General features: G+C 36.8%; 1 protein-coding gene across 8 annotated transcripts in view; it reads right to left on the reverse strand.

Moving 5' to 3' along the window:
• The window catches only part of SLC38A9 (solute carrier family 38 member 9), a 78,322-nt gene that overhangs the window by 32,109 nt on the left and 21,684 nt on the right, over positions 1-24,529 (reverse strand). For 5 of the 8 annotated variants that reach the window (XM_049649462.1, XM_049649455.1, XM_049649457.1 and 2 more), the window contains 6 exons: positions 10,576-10,708; positions 6,085-6,206; positions 5,884-5,947; positions 5,563-5,656; positions 3,637-3,807; positions 1,059-1,118 (listed from right to left, as the gene is read on the reverse strand). In XM_049649462.1, coding sequence (XP_049505419.1) covers positions 1,059-1,118; positions 3,637-3,807; positions 5,563-5,656; positions 5,884-5,947; positions 6,085-6,206; positions 10,576-10,708 — 644 coding nt within the window. Of the gene's footprint in view, positions 1-1,058; positions 1,119-3,636; positions 3,808-5,562; positions 5,657-5,883; positions 5,948-6,084; positions 6,207-10,575; positions 10,837-12,512; positions 12,598-24,529 lie in introns of all 8 variants that reach the window. The other 3 variants (XM_049649458.1, XM_049649460.1, XM_049649461.1) reach the window with 2 other exon arrangements.

Here is a 24,529-nt window from a genome sequence, read left to right on the forward strand (position 1 = left end):
CAAGGTTATCATAGCTTTGTTATTCACCTTCCCTGTGACTGCCATCATGGATAAATCCACATGCTACAAAGATTTATTGTAAATAAATTAATTGAAGGAAACTTTTCCAAGAAATTAAGATATTTTTGCTAAGCCTTCAGTTTATTTTTCTGTATTTACTAACCTTTGTTCATCAGGAAATTAATTATTCTGTAGCATACAGTTTTGTGTATCTTAAATATTAGTAACTAATACAATAAACAACTAAAAAAGTTAACACACTGAGAACTATGCTTTTAGACTTCTGAAACAATTAGCAGAGATAGAGGCTCTTAAAAACAAGTATTGACTATTTATAGGCAAATATGGATTTTATAGATGTTAGTTACAATTGTGAATTGCATAATATGAACTCAACCTTGTTTAGCTTACATTAACACAACGTTTTATGGAGTGTGTTTTTTTATAAAGACACCAGTTGCTGAAAATTTAATAGTGGCTCAGTTAACATAATGATAATGATATTACATTAATTATTTACCTAAGATAAAGCAATATATTCTACCTTAAATACGTTTTGAAGTGAAGTAGAAAATTAAAAACAAAACAAAACAAAACAAGCTAAGGGGCGCCTGGGTGGCTCAGTCGGTTAAGCATCTGACTCTTGATACTGGTTCAGGTCATGATCTCACAGTTGTGATCTCAAGCCTCATGTTGGGATCCATGCTGAGCATGGAACCTGTTTGGGATTCTCTCTCCCCTTCCCCTACTCCCTCTCACTCTCAAAATAAATAAATAAACTTAAAACAACAAAACAGGGGCACATGGGTGGCTCAGCTGGTTAAGCTCAGGCCATGATCTGGCAGCGGTTCATGAGTTTGAGCACCACATCAGGCTCTCTGCTGTCAGGTCGGAGCCACTTCAGATCATCTGTCCCCTTTTTTCTCTGCCCCTCCCTCACTTATGCGTGTACTTTCCCTCTTTTTCTCTGTCACTCTCTCAATCAAAAATAAACAAACATTAAAAACAAAACAAAACAAAACAAAAACAAGCTAAGCTTCAAATTCTAAGCTACTTACCCGGGTTGCTATCATTGGTACTCAGTACAGCATCTGTGTCATTAATGTGATGAATAAAATCTAAAAATTAGAGAAAAAAATACATTTTAATACCAAATAAAAGCTGTTAAACCAATCACCCTCTAAAATCTTTGATCTATAAAAATCTTTTAAGATCTAGCATGGGGTAATATACCTAGTACAAGGAACCAAGACTGCTTCATTGTTAACACAGCTTTGCCTTTGTCAGCTTTCTGTACTTACAGTAATGATGCCATTGACTTCAGAGTTCTCACTATGGAAAATTTTCACATGATTGAGGATTAAAAAAAAAAAAAAAATCTAGCCACAAATCAGAATTTAGTTAAAGCCCTGGAATCAAACTGTACAACTGTTTTCTTTTACCCACACTAATTTATATGTAAGTATAGTTACACCTTATATAAAGAAGGGGAAAACCAACACTTATAATAGCCAAGATTATCAGGAGAACCACTTAAAGTTTTTAGAAAGTATACTACATGCTTTTATAGACTGACGGTTATACAGTAATTATTACTCACAAGAACCACTAAATTACACCAAAGGAAGTAGCAAAGTCAAAAGCATATGCAGATATCTGAGCATTCATATTATTCTATAGTTAATGAGAGAATGGGTAAAGAATGTGTTTTCTTGTTACTTTATTCTGTTTGATATTAATTTTTTATAATCTTAATAAGCATTAAAAAGTGATGATAAAAATGTTGGATTAGATTTTCAGGTCATAAAGTAAAGTATGTGAATTATTCATCTTCACTTCCACTGTATGCTTCTCAAGATAAAAGGAGGAGTTTAGTGCTCTAGGTTTTTATGCAATCTTCAAGGGTTATTAGTGATAAGATTGGAAGTTATCAATCTTTATATACATCGTGATGCCAAAGACTTAAATAAGGCTAGTAAAACCCTGATACCGAGTATACTAGGTTGAAGAGTCTCCCCCCCAAATCCATGCCCATAGGAACCTTAGAATGTGATCTTATTTGGAAACAGGGTCTTTGCAGATATAATCAAGTGATGATAAGGTTGTATTGGTTAGGGTAAGCCATAAATGAATTTTATGGCTTCTTCACCAGAAGCTAGGAGAGGCAAGGAAGGAGCTTTCCCTAAAGGCTTCAAAGGGAGTGGAGCCCTAGTGACACTTCAGTTTTGGACTTCTGGTTGCCAGGACTCTGAGAGAATAAATTTCTCTTGTTTTAAGCCAAAAAGTTCACGGTAATTTTTACAGCAGCCCTAAGTCTCAACAAGGACAGTGTGAGAAAAGAAAAAAAAAAAAAAATACACACACACACACACACAGGTACACACACACACAGGGTAATACCTCTTGTGAAAAGACACAAAGGTCCTAAATAAAACAGTAGCCACACTCCTTTCAAAAGTAAACTGAATCCAGTAAGCAATTAAAAAACATACATCATGACTGTTAAACTAAGTTTATAACAGAATATTAAGAATGACTTAAATACTACAAAATGTATTCATTTAATTCACCATATTAACAATTTAAAGAAGAGTTTTATGATGATCTCAAGATTATTGAGCATCTGATAAAATCCAACACACATGAATAAAACTGCTTAAGAAAATAATAGGCAGCAATATCTTTAAGTTGCTAAAGGGTGTAACCAATATCCCACAACAAACATAATATTTAATGGTGAGACATCAGAAAGATTTCCACAGGAACAATATAAGGATGTCTACCAGCACTGCATCTATACAACTTTACACTTTGAAAAAGATAAGTATGTCTATATATATGTGCATATACATATATATACACATATATATGTTGTATGTGTTTGTATGTATATACATATATAAATATAAGGGTATGGCATACATAAATACAAATGTATGTATACACATATGAATCACTTAGAAAGTAATAACTGGCTAGGAAGTTTTCATTACTCATGGAGGAGGTAACTATCTTAACAGAAAATCCAAAGTGAATCTACAAAATTAGCATCAGTAAGAGTTCAACACATCTGCTAGATTCAAGATAAACATCTAAAAATTAGTTATGTTCTTTTATAATAGCAACAAATAACTTGAATTTTTATAATAAAAAAATATTATCACTACTTTCTAGGAAGATGGAATGGTTTCATGAAGGGGGTGTGGGTTACATGGATGTACTCATTTGTCAAAATTATACGGCTAAGATTTACGTGTTTCTATGAATTTAAATTCTATGTAAAAAAGAGAATTGTATATAAGATAGTAATTAATTGGGGTGCAGAGTGGATATAAGCATAGATCATGTTTTTTCAGTGGAAAAAATATTGCTCCCAAGGGGGAAAAAATTTGTACCTAGGGGGCAAAAAAGATCCCTTATCCTTTTTACATAGAAAGCACAAATATATATACAGTTCATAAATGGATAAAAAGTATATCTGTGATATTAAAACAAACTGAATCAACTATATTTTTCAGAATTACAAAATGACTTTTTGCTTTATTTATCCCAAGTCCAGAATTTAAGGCTGAAACTAAAACATTTCAGTAGTTACTGTATCTAAAAGTAACTAATGTTAAAGATATAGATACTTACTAAAAATAAACTTTCCAGTATTAAAAAGAAAATTAGACATAAGCACCCAATAAACTATCATTGCTCCAATAAGAGACACCAAAGAGAAAAGGAGACTTGACCACTGTCCAAAGGAGCCAAAATAATATCTGCAGACATCTGGATATTCCCAGGTAGTGGTATCCACTGATGCTAGATAAACATAAAAGAAAGAATAAAATTAGATGTTAATCATATATCCCATAATCATAATTTGTGTTCCCTCAATTAACTCAAAATATTTAACAAAATATTAAGAATATTCCACCACCAAATATTAGATATTAAATCATATAAAAACATTATAGAACAGGGGCACCTGGATGGCTTAGTCAGTTAAGCATCCAACTTCAGCTCAGGTCATGATCTCACGCTTTGTGTGTTTGAGCCCCATACTGAGCTCTGTCTGCCAGTACAGAGCCCGCTTTGGATCCTCTGACTCTTCTCTGCCCTTCCCCCACTCGTGCATGCTCTCTCTCTCACTCTCCCTCTCAAAAATAAATAAACATTAAAAAAAAAATTAAGGGGCGCCTGAGTGGTTCAGTTGGTTGAGCGTCTGACCTCAGCTCAAGTCATGATCATGCAGTTCATGAGTTTAAGCCCCACATCAGGCCCTGTGGTGACAGTTCAGAGCCTGGTACCTGCTTTGGATTCTGTGTCTTCCTCTCTTTCTGCCCCTCCCCTGCTCATGCTCTGCCTCTCACTCTCTCAAAAATAAATAAAACATATAAAAAACTTAAAAAACTACAGAACACATAAAAAAGAAATATAGATCAATGAAACAGTATAGATAATATAAGAAATAGATTATAGTATCATATAATTAATAAAAACAAATGATAAATCAAGGCTAGACAAAATCATCAGTGAGAGTCAGAAGATATTATCTAGTAATATTTGTCATACTTAAATAACAGTATGGAATAAAATTTTCCTGAGTCATACTTTATACCACATGATAATTTCAGACAATTGAGCTAAGAATTAAAAAATTAAATAACAGAAAAGTTAGAAGACAATGTAAAAACAGACACTGAAAGGTTACCCTTTTCTATCAAATGAAGAAAGAAATTACAATGGAAAAGACAGGCAGATATAAACAAACTTATATAACACTAAAGCCATTAAATTGTTGAATGGAAAAGAAATTGACATGAAATAACAGCCAAAAGGCTAATGCTTACGTCATATATAGCACTTAGCAGATCTATAAGAACACCAAGAGACTTGTGGATAAATGGGATTGGGATAAATAAATAAAATTAAGAGAAAATATACCAGTGCTTAAGAGACCCCCTCCCCACCAAAAAAAATTGAAGGCAAAATCTGGTCCCTTGACTTAGAATTGCTAAGATTCACTGAAACAATATATGTCTATTTCAGTCCTAAACTATTTTAAAACAATGTAAAATGGTATTTCTCTGATCCAGAATTTATAGATGAATAGAGGCAACGTATAAATAAACTTTGCAAATTCACTACAAAGGACACGTTCATATTTTCATATTTTTCTAGTTACAGTTTCTAGTTTTAAGGAATTCCAACATTTAGATCTCTTGGTAGGGATAGATCAAAAGTTACCATTAACTGTTAAGAATCATAGAATTCTCAATTTAGTTCTGAAAAAGACTTTATTTTTAAAAGATGACCTTTAAAATTATTCTTATGAGGAAATTAGCACCAAAGTAAATGCATTCTGCAAAGAATTACAAACCTCTCTGAATTTAAAGGCAGTCACTAATTCACTGACTTATCAGTTCAGCTGAACGCTATGAATAAGACAAGTAAATCTTTAGGCACAAAATAGTTAACACACACATGGAATGTACACATTAATGATCTACTGTAACAGGAAATACTTATTAATACCCAAATAGCTACTCTATTTTTATCATGGCAAACTCTTACATATCATAGCTCGTGATTTCACTACTCTATAGCAGCAATAAAGTGTTAAAATGCCCATCAGCATGATGACACACATTCCAGTAGTAAAGCCAGCCTGTTTAAAAACACAAAAAGAACATATATCATGTTAGAATAAATTCATATGCAACCATATTATGTTACTTTAAACAATTATGATAAAAACCTGACAATGTAAAATTAAGTATAATTACCTATTTTCTTTAATAAATTTTACGTAGATTTATTAAAACCTTTATTATAAAGCTTACAATATGAAGAGAAAAAAATTCAGGCAAAAAGCATGCTGAAAAATTATATTACCTGTTTCATGCCCCAAGGAATACTTAGTATAGATGTTCCCATCATGGTATTCCAAATCATAAAACTGAAAACACAGAGTAACAGCAGTAAAAATAAGGAGTTTAACTATTCAAATATCTTAATTAAGACAAAAATTAAAATAACCAGTAATTTTCATTTATTTATAGTTTAAGTAATGCTCCAAAAATTAAGTTTACTCACATGGTTACTAAACTGGTGTTTTTACCATATCCTTCAGTGTAACTTTGGAGTTTATAAGCAGAACCCAATGGACTATATACATAGCACTCTTCTGGAGCTGGAACTACATGATCTGGAGCAATCTAGTAAGAGAAGAAACACAGAGAAATGTTAGAACCAGTAAATGTGCAAAACAGGATATTTTCTATACATCAGATTACCTGACTCTAGACACATTTCTAAGTATCATGAACAAATAAACACGTATTTCTGATTTATTAACATAAAAAATCCTTTCCAAATATAGTAGATCTAAAGGAAAAGAGTTTCAGGAATATAATAAACCGTTCATGTGAAATGAGAATGAATTCTTAAAAATACACAACTGCCAAAATATTTTTCTCTTTATTTTCATGAGAAATAAAGAAGAGTCAGCAAAGACTGAGATTAAAGAATTCTAGATAGAGGAGATTTGGACCTTAGGTTAGGGGAATTTCAAGAGTCAAGTGGCCACTGAACTCCTCTGTGAGACTGGTTTTACCAAAGAGGTAGGTAGGGAACTCAAATTATAAAGAATTGAAAGCCAAAAAATTAAAAACAGAACTACCCTATGACCCAGCAATTGCACTATTAGGTATTTATCCAAAGGATACAAAACTGCTGATTTGAGGGGCATGTGCACCCCAACGTTTATAGCAGTGCTATCAACAATAGCCAAATTACGAAAAGGGCCCAAATGTCCAGTGACTGATGAATGGATTAAAGAAGAGGCGGTGTATACACACACACACACACACACACACACACACACACACACACACACTGGAATACTACTCTGTGATAAAAAAAGAATGAAATCTTGCCATTTGCAACAATGTGGATGGGACTAGAGAGTATGCTAAGCGAAATAAGTCAATCATAGACAGATGTTGTATGATTTTACTCCTATGTGAAATTTGAGAAACACAATAGATAATCATGGGGAAGGGAAGGAAAAATAAGATAAAAATAGAGAGGGAGGCAAACCATAAAAGACTCTTAAATACAGAGAACAAACTGAGGGTTGCTGGAGAGGAAGTGGATGGGAGGATGGGGTGAATGGGTGATGGACATTAAGAAGGGCACTTGTTGGGATGAGCATTGGTTGTCATATGTAAGAGATCAATCACTGGGTTCTACTTCTGAAGTCAAGACTATACTGTATGTTAACTACCTTGAATTAAAAAAAAAAAAGAATTGAGAGTCAATAGAAGACAAACAATGGAAAAATAAATATAGACCATTCTTTTAAATGCTTACTAAAGCATTTAAAAAGCAGAAGAAAAAAAAGGTGAGCTAACACAGCCTAAGGAAAGGCAAAGCAAGAATTCTTAAAGATGGAGTATGTAAGCAAGAGGGAAGGAGCTAAGAGAGTTTGAAAGCACACAGACGACTGAACAGATAATATATTTCCTATACACATAGCTCCCACCTTGCCCCCTCATACATATTCTGAATTCTACCTCCCTATGGAGGGAAGATATTACAGTACTCTGGTATAACTATGCCCATCTCCCTGAGAATAGCTCTTGAGAATATGCAGTCCTATATATAGTAGTACAGTAGTTAAAGACATAGGAGCTGTCTGGCATAAATCAACAATCTTTTATATTCAGCACCTAGTAAGTAAATTTACAACTTTGTGCTAAGTTTAGTGTTCAAGAAAAAAAATACAGTCCACAACTTTAAGAAGCTTAAATTCCAGCTGGAAGATACATGAAGCAATCAGATAAAGCTATCAGAGATAAAAAAAAAAAAAATGAAGTGTGGGATACTATATGGAAGGAATGACAAAAAATTAACGGGGACTAGAATAGTTGGGGAAGATGTCAAGGAAGCGATGGAACACTGGGCCTCAGTAGTAAGACAAGATATGGACTGGTGCAAAAAGAAAGTGTCGAATCATTCTCTATTTATGCATATGATTCGTGGTATCTTGTAGGAAAAGAATGTCTCAAATGTTATGCCTGGTGTGGCTTTGGAAACAACTACTTCTGAGAAATAAAAAGGCATATATGGAGGGGCACCTGGGTGGCTCAGTCTGTTAAGCATCCAACTCTTAATCTGAGGGTCATGAGTTCAAGCCCTGCATTTGGCTCTACACTGAGTATTAAGCCTACTTAAGAATGAAAAGGCATATATGGAAATGGGTTTGTTGCCTTCTCTTTTATCCTCATTCCTCCTGGGAATAAAAAAGAAAAAGGGGAAGGGCCATGCTTGCATCAGTCAGGAGATAAGCCATGAGCAAAGGTCAGAAAAAGTGAAAATCAAAAGTTATAGGGGGCAGGATTACACGCTAGAGAAGTTAAGAAGTTGCAAATTCTTGGGGTCCCTGGGTGACTCAGTCAGTTAAGCATCTGACTTCAGGTCAAGTCATGCTAACAGCTCAGAGCCTGGAGCCTGGAGCCTGCAGCTTGCAGCCTGCATGGGATTCTGCGTCTCCCCTCTCTGCCCCTCCCCTACTCACGTTATATGTCTCTCTCTCTCCCTCAAAAATAAATAAACATTAAAAAAAAAAAAAAAAAAGAAGTTCCCAACTCTTAGGAATTACAGAAAAAATGGAGAATTGGATCCCACACTCTGATAGTAATCTAGGGCAGTGCTTTTCAAACTTGAATTTTCCTGTGATTGACACAGGGATATTGTTAAGCACAGATTATGATTCAGTAAGTCTGGAGTAAAGAATAGGATTCTGTATTTTTAGTAAATTCTCAGTGATGCCAATACTGCTGGCTTGTGCAGGCCCTGCTTTTATTAACAAGGATCTAGGAGATGTTGGCAGCCAAACAATTTTCTTCTCTTCCTGATTTTAGAATAAAAATATTAAGGTAAATGAGGAAATTTTCAGAAATAAAAGGTTTAATTCTATAAAATCCTGACACGGCTTCACATTGTTTTGCCCTTAAAAATCTTTTAAGAAAAATAATTTTGGAATTCTCAGAAAATGAGCATGGATGTATACATATATTCATTAAAAATGGTCATATCACACTGTTACCTTTTGATCTCTGTTGACCGCTGTTTATATACTTTGATTTAGAGCTATTTCACTGTCAGTTAACAAAAGGTATTCAATTTGGTGTACAATGCTGACTTAATTTCCAGGCAAGCAATGTCCATTCAGGCCTAGACTGGCCCAGTCAGTATCTCTGAACTTTGCTTCCACAAGCAGAACCCCTAGGAGGTCTGAATTAGACCCAGAGATACCAGATTACTTCTACTCCACAGAGGGCTGAGATAATTCTGTTATAGAACTAAGACTTTACTGTAACTACTGATATAAATGCCTGGGGGAGGAAAAAGTGAAAAAATTGGGGAAAAAAAATGACACCACTCAGAATATGTGGGATGTCCTTATTTTGGCTATACAGAAGGAGATCGTAATACCTCAGAAGGCTTTAGTGAGATATCTATGTTCAAGTGATATCCTAATCATTGCCCTTTATTTTTATTTATTTATTTTTTAAATGTTTATTTATTTTGAGATTGGAAGAGAGAGAGAAAGCAAGCCGAGGAACAGAGAGAGAGAGAGAGATGGAGGGAGAGAATCCCAAGCAGGACCCGTGCTGTCAGCACAGAGCCCGACATGGGGCTCGAACCCACAAACTGTGAGATCATGACCTGAGCCGAAATCAAGAGTCAGACGCTCAACTGACTGAGCCACCCAGGCGCCCCTCATTGCCCTTTAGTAAATATCTAAAATTTCCATTTTTCTTTAAGCTTTAAGATTCCGAATATCTCATATATGATAATTCTTATAAGCAAACAAATTATTTCCAATATGTTTCTGATCCTAAAATAATATAGATTTTAGAAGATCAAGAGTCAACAACTATAGTCCATGGGTCAAATCTGGCCTTCAAACCAATTTTTTGCAGCCCCTTTGCTAAGAATGGTTTTTATATTTATAATGGTCATAAAATAAAAGTGAAGAATATGTAACTGTATGGGGCCCACAAAGCCTAAAATGTTTAAAATCTGCTCTTTGACCTATGTATTTTATCTACAAAAGGACAGTGCTAAATAGTAAAAATATTATACGTTTGCATGTATTTCAGTTTCCCATTCCTGCAGAAAATTTCTAAAAACATCTTTCCCTCGTAGCTTCAAACTTAAAAACTGAACAGACCAACCAGACTTGTTATTATGTTTTTAATCAATAACCTCAAGTATTTCAGAAGTAGTTTGTCCTCCAAAGAGCTCTTAGGACTGGGGACTAGCAGAATTTAATCCAACAAATCTCTTAGGCTATTGTCAACATAGAGAGGTTGTTCCAAATCTCTAAGTTATGCTAGATAAGAATGAACTAGCCTGAGATGTAAGACATGTGTTAATTACTATCTTGACTTTCCATGATGCCATCCTTGGAATATGGCCAGCAAAAAATTCAATCACTGGGAGTTCCCCTGGCTTATGCTGTTCACTGTTCATTTCAATGTAACCTTAGACAATTAGCCATGTTTTTCCCCTTACCAGTGCCTTGTCTGCAGGAGCGGTGAGCCGGCTGTAGTAATGAATCCTCTTGTTCATGGCAGAGGCATGGTCGCTAACCCTCTGAATGACATCATTCACATTGACGATGTTTGTGGGCTCTATATAGAAAGGCCTAGAGAAGGGAATATACACTTGACAAAGAACATTCAGCCAGAAATTCTGGAAGTCAGCCATTGAAGAAAATAACTTCTTGTCCTCCATTAGAAATGAGATGCACCACCGCAAGACATTCACTTCTCACTTTTGGTGGGAAAAGAAAATTTTACAAAAGAAGCATTATCCAATCCACAGAATAAAGCTTTTGTCTCCTAATACTATCATAAACACTCTTTTCTACTCTTTAGGAATTTAGCAATAGAGGAGACATAACAGAAAGAGCTTTAATCAATTATTAAAAATAAATATAGCAGCTGTCAGTTTTCAACAATGAAATTTAGATCCACACAACTTTGAATATTCTCTCAAAAGGCTTTTGGCACTAAATCAGAGAAATTACTGACATAAATGTTCTTCTACTCAACAGTCTCTATTCCTTCTTTGCGGGCCAATGTTACTTCCTATGACAAATAAAATACAGATAAGTGATCTCAACCATCTCCCTTGTGAAACTTATCCAAAGTACTGTCAAATGGAACATCAAGACACCAGAGATATTTTGCCTCATTCTACTTCTCTTGGATTTCGGTAACAAATCCTATTATGTTATTATTTATGTGTATACTCCCTTCCCATAACTGTGTCCCAATTAACTGTAGATTCTGGTTTTCAATCATCATTTTCAGTCATTAACCCTGCCAATTCCTAACAAAACTCCTTTCATTTGCTTTCTAAGCTTCCAGTAATGGACTCCAAAACAGAAAGACCAGGCAGAGTAGCATGAAAAGGACTGCTTTCCTCCACTGACTCTCAGATCCCTCAAAGTCACAAATGATACTGTGCCCCAAACTGCATGTAATATGCTATTTCAGATTACATACAGATCCAAGTAATGAAGGAAAAAAAAAACTAGATTTCTCTGGTTCCATATAACTCTTCTATATTTATAGTTCTGAAAGAAGCTTAAAATTTATGCTAGTCATTTGTGGAGACAGTTAATCTGGTCCTGTGGAATCACCTGAAAAACCAAGTGACTGAAATTTTAGTTTCTGCTATTTTTTCCAACTACTAGCTATAAGAGAAATCGTAGTATAGATGTTAAATTTAATCTTGTCTCTCTAGTTAGTATACAGAATCTCTGAATCTTCCTTTTGCTATTTATTCTCCACCACAGCACCTAAGTAGGACAGGTACTCTCCAATTCAATACACCAAATATCTTAAAGAAGAGCACTTACTAGAGCAAATAATATGGATATGGAGATCAACGTGACATTATATCTACACTAAGCATATCATTACTAAGTGAACTAAGCGATGTCAATAAATATGAAGGGGATATAAAGAAAATGAAACAGTCAAAGGCTGAATAAACTATCCCTACTTGGTAGTCTGAGGTAACTACCAATCCTCCCAAAGCACTATGGTATTTTATATAATTTGCATATCTACTGCATCAGTAGTACTAAAAAGCAATGTAAAATATTTATGTCCAAGAAACAGTTTAATCATACCTGGGGTCACAATCTACAGAGCATTCATTTCTTGTTTTGTAAGAATGATATCCCGCAAAGTTCAAGAAAGAACTATAGCTTAAAGTCAACATAAAGGAGAGAATGCAACTAATCAAGGATTACTAAAAGAAACTAACAAGAATGGTAGTGATAGAAAAGTATAAATATTCTACTTGTAGCTTCTTACTCTGAAAATTCAACGGTATTAATATCAACCACTAAATTGGCTTGAAGGCCTTGCTGAAAAGCAGTCCAGGAAGTGCTACATTTTTTGGCTTCTGGCATCTAACAAAAGTGTTAACTGTACCAGTTTAGTTGGCTTGGGTACTCTGAGAGCAGAATGACTCTGAAAGTTTTTCTTTTCCGACAGTTTTCATCGAGATGCTGAGTGCCTGTTCAAACAAATATTTTGGAATCTTTTCAAAACAGATTCTCTTTAAAAATATCCAACTCAGCATATCTTAACTAAATTATTAGAAACATATGTTAAAGCTTCATCTGAGAGCAAAAAATATACATTACATTTCTAAATTGAACTTTAGTTGGATCTGAAAACATTTTTAAAATTAGTATTATACAGAGAACAGTATTAAGAATTAAATACTTTTGAAATTTGGGTTTTTTCTTTTGAACACGGTTTCACATGATTGCTCCCTATCAGTATTACTTCCCATTTGAAGTGTAGCTCAACTGTATCACAGCGAAAATAAATTATGACATTTCATGTAGAAGTTATATTTGTTTTACCTTATAAATATTTATGGTTATGCTACAGAAAAAAAGTACCTTAAACATTCAGCAAAATTTTTAAAATATTTAGAAATGTGACTCAAAATCCCATATATTCATTTAACAAACTTATAAACAGAGAAATGTTATTTCTACCTAACACCTTTTCTAGGTTCCACTCCTTACATTCCTTAAAAACTTTTGGCTTTTAAATCTGTCTCCACCCTTCTACTGACCAGTTATACTCCTCTGAAAGTTAATAACAATTCCTTGACTTTTAAGGTTCATACTCAATGTGAAGACCTATGACTTAAAGCTGTTTGTTCCTTTATTCACATCTCCATGAAAGCTGAAGCCTTCCAACACCTGCCAAATTGGGGTAGTTTGTTAAAAAATGAAAAGGGAATCAAGTATTTAAAAATCTCAAGCAAATAAACATTCAAAATAATGAACCCACAGTACTTGTTTCTTCCTCCTTGGTAAAATGCTATGTCTGACAGGCAGATTTTCAATGAAGACAGAAAAGAAGTTAATCAAGTCACTGTACCTAGAAATTTCTTGCTGCTACAACAAAAATATTGGTAACCTCCAACTTGCTGATGTGTTTCTCGCTTTCCCTGGTGCTTATACAACATCCTTTTCCACAAAAATCCTGCTCTACATTCCAGTTTCACTCAATATTACCAAAGGCTGAGCCTAAGGATCTTCTCTACTATGGTTAATTATTTTGTACTGGTTTTCAAAATTTATTAAATATTATTTAAGTGCCAACCAAGCATAGTTAAGCATAGTTCTAAACATTTAATAATAACTAAGACATAGAAACTGAAGGATCATAATCTGTTGGAGGAGACAGGTAAGTAAGCAATCCCAGTCCAGGGGGAAAAATAGAAAAAGAGAGTGAGTGCTTATGAAAAACAGTGGGAGCAAGAAAGAGTGGACAGACTTGTGTGGTGTTGGGTACGTGCAGTGTACTGTGTGATCAAACAGAAAGAGAAGCTAACCCATGTCTGGCAGACCACTAAGGAAGTAACACCTGAGGTGAATCCTAAAAGATAGAGGTAGACAGATATGGGAAAAAGTAGGAAAGAAATAGTGTTTCCAAAAAATATGTAAGAACACGTAGAAAGAACAAGGAGAGAGAGCATGATGTGTTTTTGAAAACTGTAAGTAGTGGGAAAAGTGGTAATATATAAGGCAAACATGGGCCAGGACACAGAAGACGTCACATGCCAATGAAGGATATGATCCAAAGGGAAGAACCCCCAGTCTCAGACTCTCCTGCTGATTCCTTCTCTAATTCCAACCCTCAAATATCAGAGTAACCCAGAGTTTAATCCAGTGGCATTTTTTCTTCTCTATCTAGAGTCATGGTCTTGGTGGTCTCATCTAGTCACATAAATTTAAATATCATGCATAGGCTGATGGCACTCAAACTATCTCCAGTCTGAATTTTTTTTTTTTTTTTTTTGAGAGAGAGAGGAAGCATGAGTGGAGCAGAGAGTCAGAGAGTGAGAGAGACAGAGAGAGAGAGACAGAGAGAGAGAGAGAGAGAGAGAGACAGAGAGAGGGAGAGAGAGAGAAAATCTTAAGCAGAATCAAGCAGGGCTTGATCCCATTACTCTGGGATCATGAACTGAGCCAAAATTAAGAGTCAGACACTCAACTGACTTAGCCAAACTCTCCCACCCATTGCATCTCTTAGACTTCAATGCTTACCATACTAATCACACCAGCCTCTTCACAGTTCCTGAAACACTATAAACAAACACCTGCTCTAGGATCTTTGTTAGTAATTTCAGGTAAAAACAAAGCCTCTGAAGGCCTTTCCCTAAATACCTGCATGGCTTCTTCTTTCAGGTCTTTCCTCACTTGTGGAATAAGGTATTTAGCTACCCTTGACAGCATAGCTAAAATTTCAACCCAGTTCTTTACCCTTGTCATTTCATAGATCTTCTCTGCTTTACAAGATCTCCTTAGCATTTATACTCCCCAACACAATATATATTTATTTATTATTGGTAAATATATTTTATTGCCTCCAGTAAATTAAGATCTACAAGAGGAGGGACTTTAGTCAATTTGGTCACTCTTATATTCTCAGGGCACAGAATAGTACATGGCATATTGTAAAAGCTCATTAGAGGGCACCTGGGTGGCTCTCATGATCTCACAGCTTGTGGGTTCGAGCCCCACGTTGGGCTCTGTGCTGACAGCTCAGACCCTAGAGCCTGCTTCGGATTCTGTCTTCCTCTCTCTCTCTGCCCCTCCTCCACTCACACTCTGTCTCTCTGTCTCTCTGCCTCAAAAAATACACAAACATTAAAAAAAAATTAAAAGCTCATTAGAATACGATGAGTAAAGTATGGTGTAACACTTTACAAAAAAGTTTATTTTGAAATAATTTTTTCAAGTAAACTATCCCCAACGTGGGGCTCAAACTCATGATTCCAACATCAAGAGTCGCACACTTACCAACTGAGCCAGCCAAATGCCCCATTATTTTGAAATAAATTAGAGTCATATAGAAGTTAGAAATATAGTACAGAAAGTATTCCCATTAACACTCCACTCAGGTTCTACAATGACATCTTATATAACCATACTACAACCATTGAAACTTGTATTACCTTTATAATCAGAAAAAAAGTGAATGAAAAATTATGGGGATAATTCTTTCAACTTTTCTGTACATTTAAAGTATTTAAAATAAAACTTGGGGGGAGAAATGATGGAGGGAGTAATCAAAGTATCAAATACTGTACAAAATGAGAAGCAACCTGTACAAAAATCAACTTAGGGTGTTAATCTGGTTAATTTGAGTTATCCTCAAACCAATTAAAAATTTTTCAGGCAGAATGATTGTGTCAAGTGCTACTGCAAAGACAAATGAGATGGGAACTGATCAATGAAATGACCACCAGTGACTTTGATATGAGTAGTCTCAGTGGAGTAGTAAGGGCAAAAGCCTGTCTGAATTGGGATCAAGAGAAAAACTGGATACGATGAGTATAAATAATCTTTGCAAAGAGTCTTCTGTAAAAAGGAACAAAAGAAATGGAGTGGTAGCTAAAGAGGTAAGTGTAAATAGTCTACAAAGTATAAAAAAAGCATAACAAACACAATCACCTGTAATCCCATGAATGGCTTCATTCTCTTGTAAGAAAACATGAGATTCCATTGCTATAATTTTAAAATTATAAATTGCTATAATTTTAAAATCTGACAATACCAAGCACTAGTAGGAGATAATGGAAACTGTTATACAATATAGTGGAAATGTAAACTGATAGAATTCCTGTAGAAAAGAGTTTGGCATTATCCAGTTAAGTTGAATATACACACACACCACTACCAAGCAAGTGCACTCCCAGGAATTTATCCTAGAGAAGTTCTTGCACATGTATGCTAAATACACATAGACTAATGTTTATAGGAATGCTATTTGTAAGATCTCCACACTGGAGACAACTCAAATGTCCAACAACAGTAGAATGTATACATAAACTGCAGATACTCATAGAATGAAATGCCAGAAAGCACTGGAAAGAACTATTGTTACACACAACTTGGGTGAAAATTATAAACAAAAATTCCAAAATAATACATACAGTATGATCTCATTTACATGAAGTCTACAAAAATGTAAAACTGATTTCAGTATTTTAGGGATACAGAGACAATAAATAATGAAAAGTAGGGAAATGGTCACACAAATGGGAGAAGAGTGTTTACCTACAGAGGAAGGAAGAGTGTTTGGTGAAAGACATATGAGGAACATATGAGGTGCTGTTATATCTAGACCTTGGTGTTGGTTGTACAGGTATTGGCTTTATAATTATCTTTAAAATTGTACTTAAGAGCTATACAGTCTTCTGTACACATATGTGATTAAAGACTTTAAAAACAGGCCTTTAACACATTTTTTCAAAATTTAGTAATGAGATCAAAAGGGACCATAACATCTTCTGTATCATACAGAAATTTACTGGTTATAGGAGTGCCTAGGTGGTTCAGTTGGTTAAGCATCTGAGTCTTGATTTGGACTCAGGTCATGATCTCATGGTTCGTGAGTTTGAGCCCCGCATCAGGTCCTGTGCTGCTAGCACGGAGACTACTTAGGATTCTCTGTCTCCCTCTCAAAAATAAATAATTAAACACACACACACAAAAAGAAATTTATTGGTTATCTTTTGGCAAAATACCTTAAAGAGTGTCAAACTTAAATACAAGTTATCTACTTTTTGCTATAAAAAGTCAACTGTGGAAGAGGGCAGGAAGATGGCGGCAAAGGACGATGCTAGGCTCACCGCGTCCTGCTGATCGCTTAGATTCCACCCACATCTGCCTAATTTACCCCGATAACCACCAGAAGACTAGCAGAACGGACTCTCTGGAGCCAAGTGTAGACCGAGAGGCCCACGGAAGGGGGTAGGAAGGGCGGAGAGGCGATGTGCACTACACAGACTGGGGGGAGGGAGCCAGGGCAGTGGAGGGGCAGCCAGCACACCCGGCAAGGCAGAGCCCCCAAGTCTGGCTTGCAAAAGCGGAGGGACTGGACGGAGTGTGTTCTGACAACCAGTGGGACTTAACACCTGGAACGTTATAAGTCAACAGCTCTTCTCGGAGAGCTGGAGGGAGAGTTGTTGAGCCCGGGAGGACGGGGCTCAGCTTGGTGGGGAACAAAGGCACTGGGAAGCGCCATCTCCCTCGCCCATCCCCCAGCCAAAATCCCAAAGGAAGCCAGTTCCTGTCACGGAACTTGCTTGCACCATGCAAACACCCAACGCTGTGTTTCTGCGGATCCATCCCTCCAATGGGTCTGCCTCCCTCCCGGTGCCACAGGGTCCCTCCCTAAGCAGACCACCAAAGGCAAAGTGAGCTGAGCCTACCCCTCCAGCCCCTGTGCGCCTTGTAGATCCACCCCCGCTAATACGCCAGATCCCATCGAAGCAGCACCACAAGACTGGTAGTGTGCAAGTAGCCCGAACAGAGGCCACACCACTCCACAGTGAGTCCTGCCCCTGGGAGAAGGGAAGATAAGGTACACACCAGTCTGAGTGTGGCCCCAGCAGTGGGCTGGGGGCAGACATCAGGACTGACTGCGGCCCCACCCACCAACACAAGTTACTCCAGACAGCACAGAGGAAGAGCCCTGCAGTTCCACGCCACTCCAGGGACTATCCAAAATGACGAAACGGAGGAATTCTCCTCAAAAGAAACTCCAGGAAGTAGCAACAGCTAACGAATTGATCAAAAACGATTTAAGCAATATAACAGAAAATGACAGCAGAGAATCTATTGCTACAGAGATCAAGGGACTAAGAAACAGGAGGAGCTAAAAAATGCTATAAATGAGCTGCGAAATAAAATGGAGGTGACCACAGCTCGGATTGAAGAGGCAGAGGAGAAAATAGGTGAATTAGAAGATAAAATTATGGAAAAAGAAGAAGCTGAGAGAAAGAGAGATAAAAAAATCCAGGAGTATGAGGGGAGACTTAGAGAACTAAGTGACATAATTAAGCGAAATAATGTATGCATAATTGGGATTCCAGAGGAGGAAGAGAGAGGGAAAGGTGCTTAAGGTGTACTTGAAGAAATCATAGCTGAGAACTTCCCTGATCTGGGGAAGGAAAAAGGCATTGAAATCCAAGAGGCACAGAGAACGCCCTTCAGATGCAACCTGAATTGATCTTTTGCACGACATATCATAGTGAAACCGGCAAAATACAAGGATAAAGAGAAAATTCTGAAAACAGCTAGGGATAAACATGCTCTAACATTTAAAGGGAGATTGATAAGACTCATGACGGATATGTCTAATGAAATTTGGCAGGCCAGAAAGGAATGGCAGGAAATCTTCAATGTGATGAACAGAAAAAATATGCAGCCGAGAATCTTTTATCCAACAAGTCGGTCATTTAGAATAGAAGGAGAGATAAAGGTCTTCCCAAACAAACAAAAACTGAAGGAATTCATCACCACTAAACCAGCCCTACAAGAGATCCTAGAGGGGATCCTGTGAGACAAAGTACCAGAGACATCACTGCAAGCATGAAACCTACAGACACCACAATGACTCTAAACCCATATCTTTCAATAATAACACTGAATGTAAATGGACTAAATGCGCCAACCAAAAGACATAGGATATCAGAATGGAAAAAAAAAACAAGACCTATCTATTTGCTGTCTACAAGAGACTCATTTTAGACCTGAGGACACCTTCAGATTGAAAGTGAGGGGATGGAGAACTATCATGCTACTGAAAGTCAAAAGAATGCTGGACTAGCCATACTTATATCAGACAAACTAGACTTCAAATTAAAGGCTGTAACAAGAGATGAAGAAGGGCATTATATAATAATTACAGGGTCTATCCATCAGGATGAGCTAACAATTATAAATGTCTATGTGCCGAATACGGGAGCCCCCAAATATATAAAACAATTAATCACAAACATAAGCAACCTTATTGATAAGAATGTGGTAATTGCAGGGGACTTTAATACTCCACTTACAACATTGGATAGATCATCTAGACACAGGATCAATAAAGAAACAAGGGCCCTGAATGATACACTGGATCAGATGGACTTGACAGATATATTTAGAACTCTGCATCCCAAAGCAACAGATGTACTTTCTTCTCGAGTGCACATGGAACATTCTCCAAGATAGATCACATACTGGGTCACAAAACAGCCCTTCATAAGTATACAAGAATTGAGATCATACCATGCATACTTTCAGACCACAATGTGATGAAGCTTGAAATCAACCACAGGAAAAAGTCTGGAAAACCTCCAAAACCATGGAGGTTAAAAAACACCCTACTAAAGAATGAATGGGTCAACCAGGTAATTAGAGAAGAAATTAAAAAATATATGGAAACAAATGAAAATGAAAATACAACAATCCAAACGTTTTGGGATGCAGCAAAGGCAGTCCTGAGAGGAAGATACATTGCAATCCAGACCTATCTCAAGAAACAAGAAAAATCCCAAATACAAAATCTAACAGCACACCTAAAGGAAATAGAAGCAAAACAGCAAAGACACCCCAAATCCAGCAGAAGAAGAGAAATAATAAAGATCAGAGCAGAAATAAACAATATAGAATCTAAAAAAACTGTAGAGCAGATCAATGAAACCAAGAGTTGGTTTTTTGAAAAAATAAACAAAATTGATAAACCTCTAGCCAGGCTTCTCAAAAAGAAAAGGGAGAGGACACAAATAGATAAAATCATGAATGAAAATGGAATTATTACAACCAATCCCTCAGAAATAATCAGGGAATACTATGAAAAATTATACGCCAACAAACTGGACAACCTAGAAGAAATGGACAAATTCCTAAACACCCACACACTTCCAAAACCCAAACAGGAAGAAATAGAAAGCTTGAACAGACCTATAACCAGCGAAGAAATTGAATTGGTTATCAAAAATCTCCCAACAAATAAGAGTCAAGTCCCAGATGGCTTCCCAGGGGAATTCTACCAGACATTTAAAGCAGAGATAATACCTATCCTTCTCAAACTATTCCAAAAAATAGAAAGGGAAGGAAAACTTCCAGACTCATTCTATGAAGCCAGAATTAGTTTGATTCCTAAACCAGACAAAGACCCAGTAAAAAAAGAGAACTACAGGCCAACATCCCTGATGAATATGGATGCAAAAATTCTCAATAAGGGGCGCCTGGGTGGCGCAGTCGGTTAAGCGTCCGACTTCAGCCAGGTCACGATCTCGCGGTCCGTGAGTTCGAGCCCCGCGTCAGGCTCTGGGCTGATGGCTCGGAGCCTGGAGCCTGTTTCTGATTCTGTGTCTCCCTCTCTCTCTGCCCCTCCCCCGTTCATGCTCTGTCTCTCTCTGTCCCAAAAATAAATTAAAAAAAAAAAAAAATTCTCAATAAGATACTAGCAAATCGAATTCAACAGCATATAAAAAGAATTATTCACCATGATCAAGCGGGATTCATTCCTGGGCTACAGGGCTGGTTCAACATTCGCAAATCAATCAACGTGATACATCACATTAATAAGAGAAAAGAACCATATGATCCTGTCCATTGATGCACAAAAAGCGTTTGACAAACTTCAGCATCCTTTCTTAATAAAAATCCTCGAGAAAGTTGGGATAGAAGGAACATACTTAAACATCATAAAAGCCATTTATAAGAAGCCCACAGCTAATATCATCCTCAATGGGGAAAAACAAAGCTTTCTCCCTGAGATCAGGAACACAAAAGGGATGTACACTCTCACTGCTGTTGTTTAACATAGTGTTGGAGGTTCTAGCATCAGCAATCAGACAACGAATGGAAATCAAAGGTATCAAAATTGGCAAAGATGAAGTCAAGCTTTCACTTTTTGCAGATGACATGATATTATTCATGGAAAACCCAATAGACTCTACCAAAAGTCTGCTAGAACTGATACATGAATTCAGCAAAGTTGCAGGATACAAAATTAATGTACAGAAATCAGTTGCATTCTTTTTTAAATTTTTTTTTTCAACGTTTTTTATTTATTTTTGGGACAGAGAGAGACAGAGCATGAACGGGGGAGGGGCAGAGAGAGAGGGAGACACAGAATCGGAAACAGGCTCCAGGCTCCGAGCCATCAGCCCAGAGCCTGACGCGGGGCTCGAACTCACAGACCGCGAGATCGTGACCTGGCTGAAGTCGGATGCTTAACCAACTGCGCCACCCAGGCGCCCCTGAAATCAGTTGCATTCTTATACACTAATAATGAAGCAACAGAATAAAGAAACAGATCTCATTCACAATTGCATCAAGAATCATTAAATACCTAGGAATAAACCTAACCAAAGATGTAAAAGATCTGTATGCTGAAAACTATAGAAAGCTTATGAAGGAAATTGAAGAACATATAAAGAAATGGAAAAACATTCCATGCTCATGGATTGGAAGAATAAGTATTGTTAAAATGTCAATACTACCCAAAAGTATCTACACATTCAATGCAATCCCAATCAAAATAGCTTCTAGTTCTCAAAGCTAGAACAAGCAATCCTAAAATTCATATGGAACCACAAAAGACCCCAAATAGCCAAAGTAATGTTGAACAAGAAGACCAAAGCAGGAGGCATCACAATCCCAGACTTTAGCCTCTACTACAAAGCTGTAATCATCAAGACAGCATGGTATTGGCACAAAAACAGACACATAGACCAATGACAGAATAGAAACCCCAGAACTAGACCCACAAAAGTATGACCAACTAATCTTTGACAAAGCAGGAAAGAATATCCAATGGAAAAAAGACAGTCTCTTTAACAAATGGTGCTGGGAGAACTGGACAGCAACATGCAGAAGGTTGAAACTAGACCACTTTCTTATACCATTCACAAAAATAAACTCAAAATGGATAAAGGTCCTGAATGTGAGGCAAGAAACCATCAAAACCCTAGAGGAGAAAGCAGGAAAAGACCTCTCTGACCTCAGCCGTAGCAATGTCTTACTTGACACATCCCCAAAGGCAAGGGAATTAAAAGCAAAACTGAACTATTGGGACCTCATGAAGATAAAGAGCTTCTGCACAGCAAAGGAAACAATCAACAGAACTAAAAGGCAACCAACGGAATGGGAAAAGATATTTGCAAATGACATATCAGACAAAGGGCTAGTATCCAAAATCTATAAAGAGCTCATCAAACTCCACACCCGAAAAACAAATAATCCAGTGAAGAAATGGGCAGAAAACATGAATAGACACTTCTCTCAAGAAGACATCCAGATGGCCAACATGCACATGAAAAGATGCTCAACGTCGCTCCTCATCAGGGAAATACAAATCAAAACCACACTCAGATATCACCTCACGCCAGTCAGAGTGGCCAAAATGAACAAATCAGGAGACTATACATGCTGGAGAGGATGTGGAGAAACAGGAACCCTCTTGCACTGTTGGTGGGAATGCAAACTGGTGTAGCCTCTCTGGAAAACAGTGTGGAGGTTCCTCAAAAAATTAAAAATAGACCTACCCTATGACCCAGCAGTAGCACTGCTAGGAATTTACCCAAGGGATACAGGAGTACTGATGCATAGGGACACTTTTACCCCAATGTTTATAGCAGCACTCTCAACAATAGCCAAATTGTGGAAAAAGCCTAAATGTCCATCAACTGATGAATGGATAAAGAAATTGTCGTTTATATACACAATGGAGTACTACGTGGCAATAAGAAAGAATGAAATATGGCCTTTTGTAGCAACGTGGATGGAACTGGAGAGTGTGATGCTAAGTGAAATAAGCCATACAGAGAAAGACAGATACCATGTTTTCACTCTCATGTGGATCCTGAGAAACTTAACAGAAACCCATGGGGGAGGAGAAGGAAAAAAAAGAAAAAAAAGAGGTTAGAGTGGGAGAGAGAGCCAAAGCATAAGAGACTCTTAAAAACTGAGAACAAACTGAGGGTTGATGGGGGGTGGGAGGGATGGGAGGGTAGGTGATGGGCATTGAAGAGGGCATCTTTTGGGATGAGCACTGGGTGTTGTATGGAAGCTAATTTGACAATAAATTTCATATAATAAAAAAAAACAATAGCTAAATTATGGAAAGAGCCTAAATGTCCCTCAACTGATGAATGGATAAAGAAATTATGGTTTATATACACAACGGAATACTACATGGCAATGAGAAAGAATGAAATATGGCCCTTGGTAGCAACATGGATGGAACTGGACAGTGTTATGCTAAGTGAAATAAGTCATACAGAGAAGGACAGATTCCGTATGTTTTCACTCCTATGTGGATCCTGAGAAACTTAACAGAAGACCATGGGGCAGGGGAAGAAAAAAAATGGTTAGAGAGGGAGGGAGCCAAAACATAATAGACTCCTAAAAACTAAGAACAAATTGAGGGTTTATGGGGGGTGGGAGGGAGGGGTGGGTGGGTGATGGGTATTGAGGGCACCTGTTGGGATGAGCACTGGGTGTTGTATGGAAACCAATTTGACAATAAATTTCATAATTAAAAAAAAAAGTCAACTGTGCCAAATTTGTTAATTCCTATTGTGATGGTAAGTTGCTATCAACAGCATGCTACATAGGTACAGAGCATATATTAAAAACCAAAAAGGCCTTGTGATGCTTGGGTGGCTCGATCAGTTAAGCATCTGACTTTGGTTCAGGTCATGACCTCGTGGTTTGTGAGCTGGAGCCCCACATCCGGCTCTGTGCTAACAGCTGAGAGCTTGGGGCCTGCTTCAAATTCTGTGTCTCCCTCTTTCTTTGCCCTTCCCCTACTCACACTCTGTCTCTCTCTCAAAAATAGATAAACATTAAAAAAATTTTAAAAACCAAAAAGCCCTCACATACTTAATCTATCTCCCTTCAAGGCACAGATGATATTTTGACAATGACTGAGAAAGTAGTTTTGCTTTTTAAAAATTCACATTGAACACAGAATATTCTGATAATGGATGTTTAGAAATTTTTCCATTTGTTACATGATTCTATTGCTGAAAATGATGTCTGTCACCAATAAAAATTCATACCTGTAATTTTGCATACATGGATGAAAATTTTTTAATATTTAAAAACTTCCAAAGTATGTAAATGGTCTTT

This window comes from Panthera uncia (assembly GCF_023721935.1).
Source record: "Panthera uncia isolate 11264 chromosome A1 unlocalized genomic scaffold, Puncia_PCG_1.0 HiC_scaffold_17, whole genome shotgun sequence".
In the NCBI taxonomy this organism is placed as follows: Eukaryota; Metazoa; Chordata; class Mammalia; order Carnivora; family Felidae; genus Panthera; species Panthera uncia.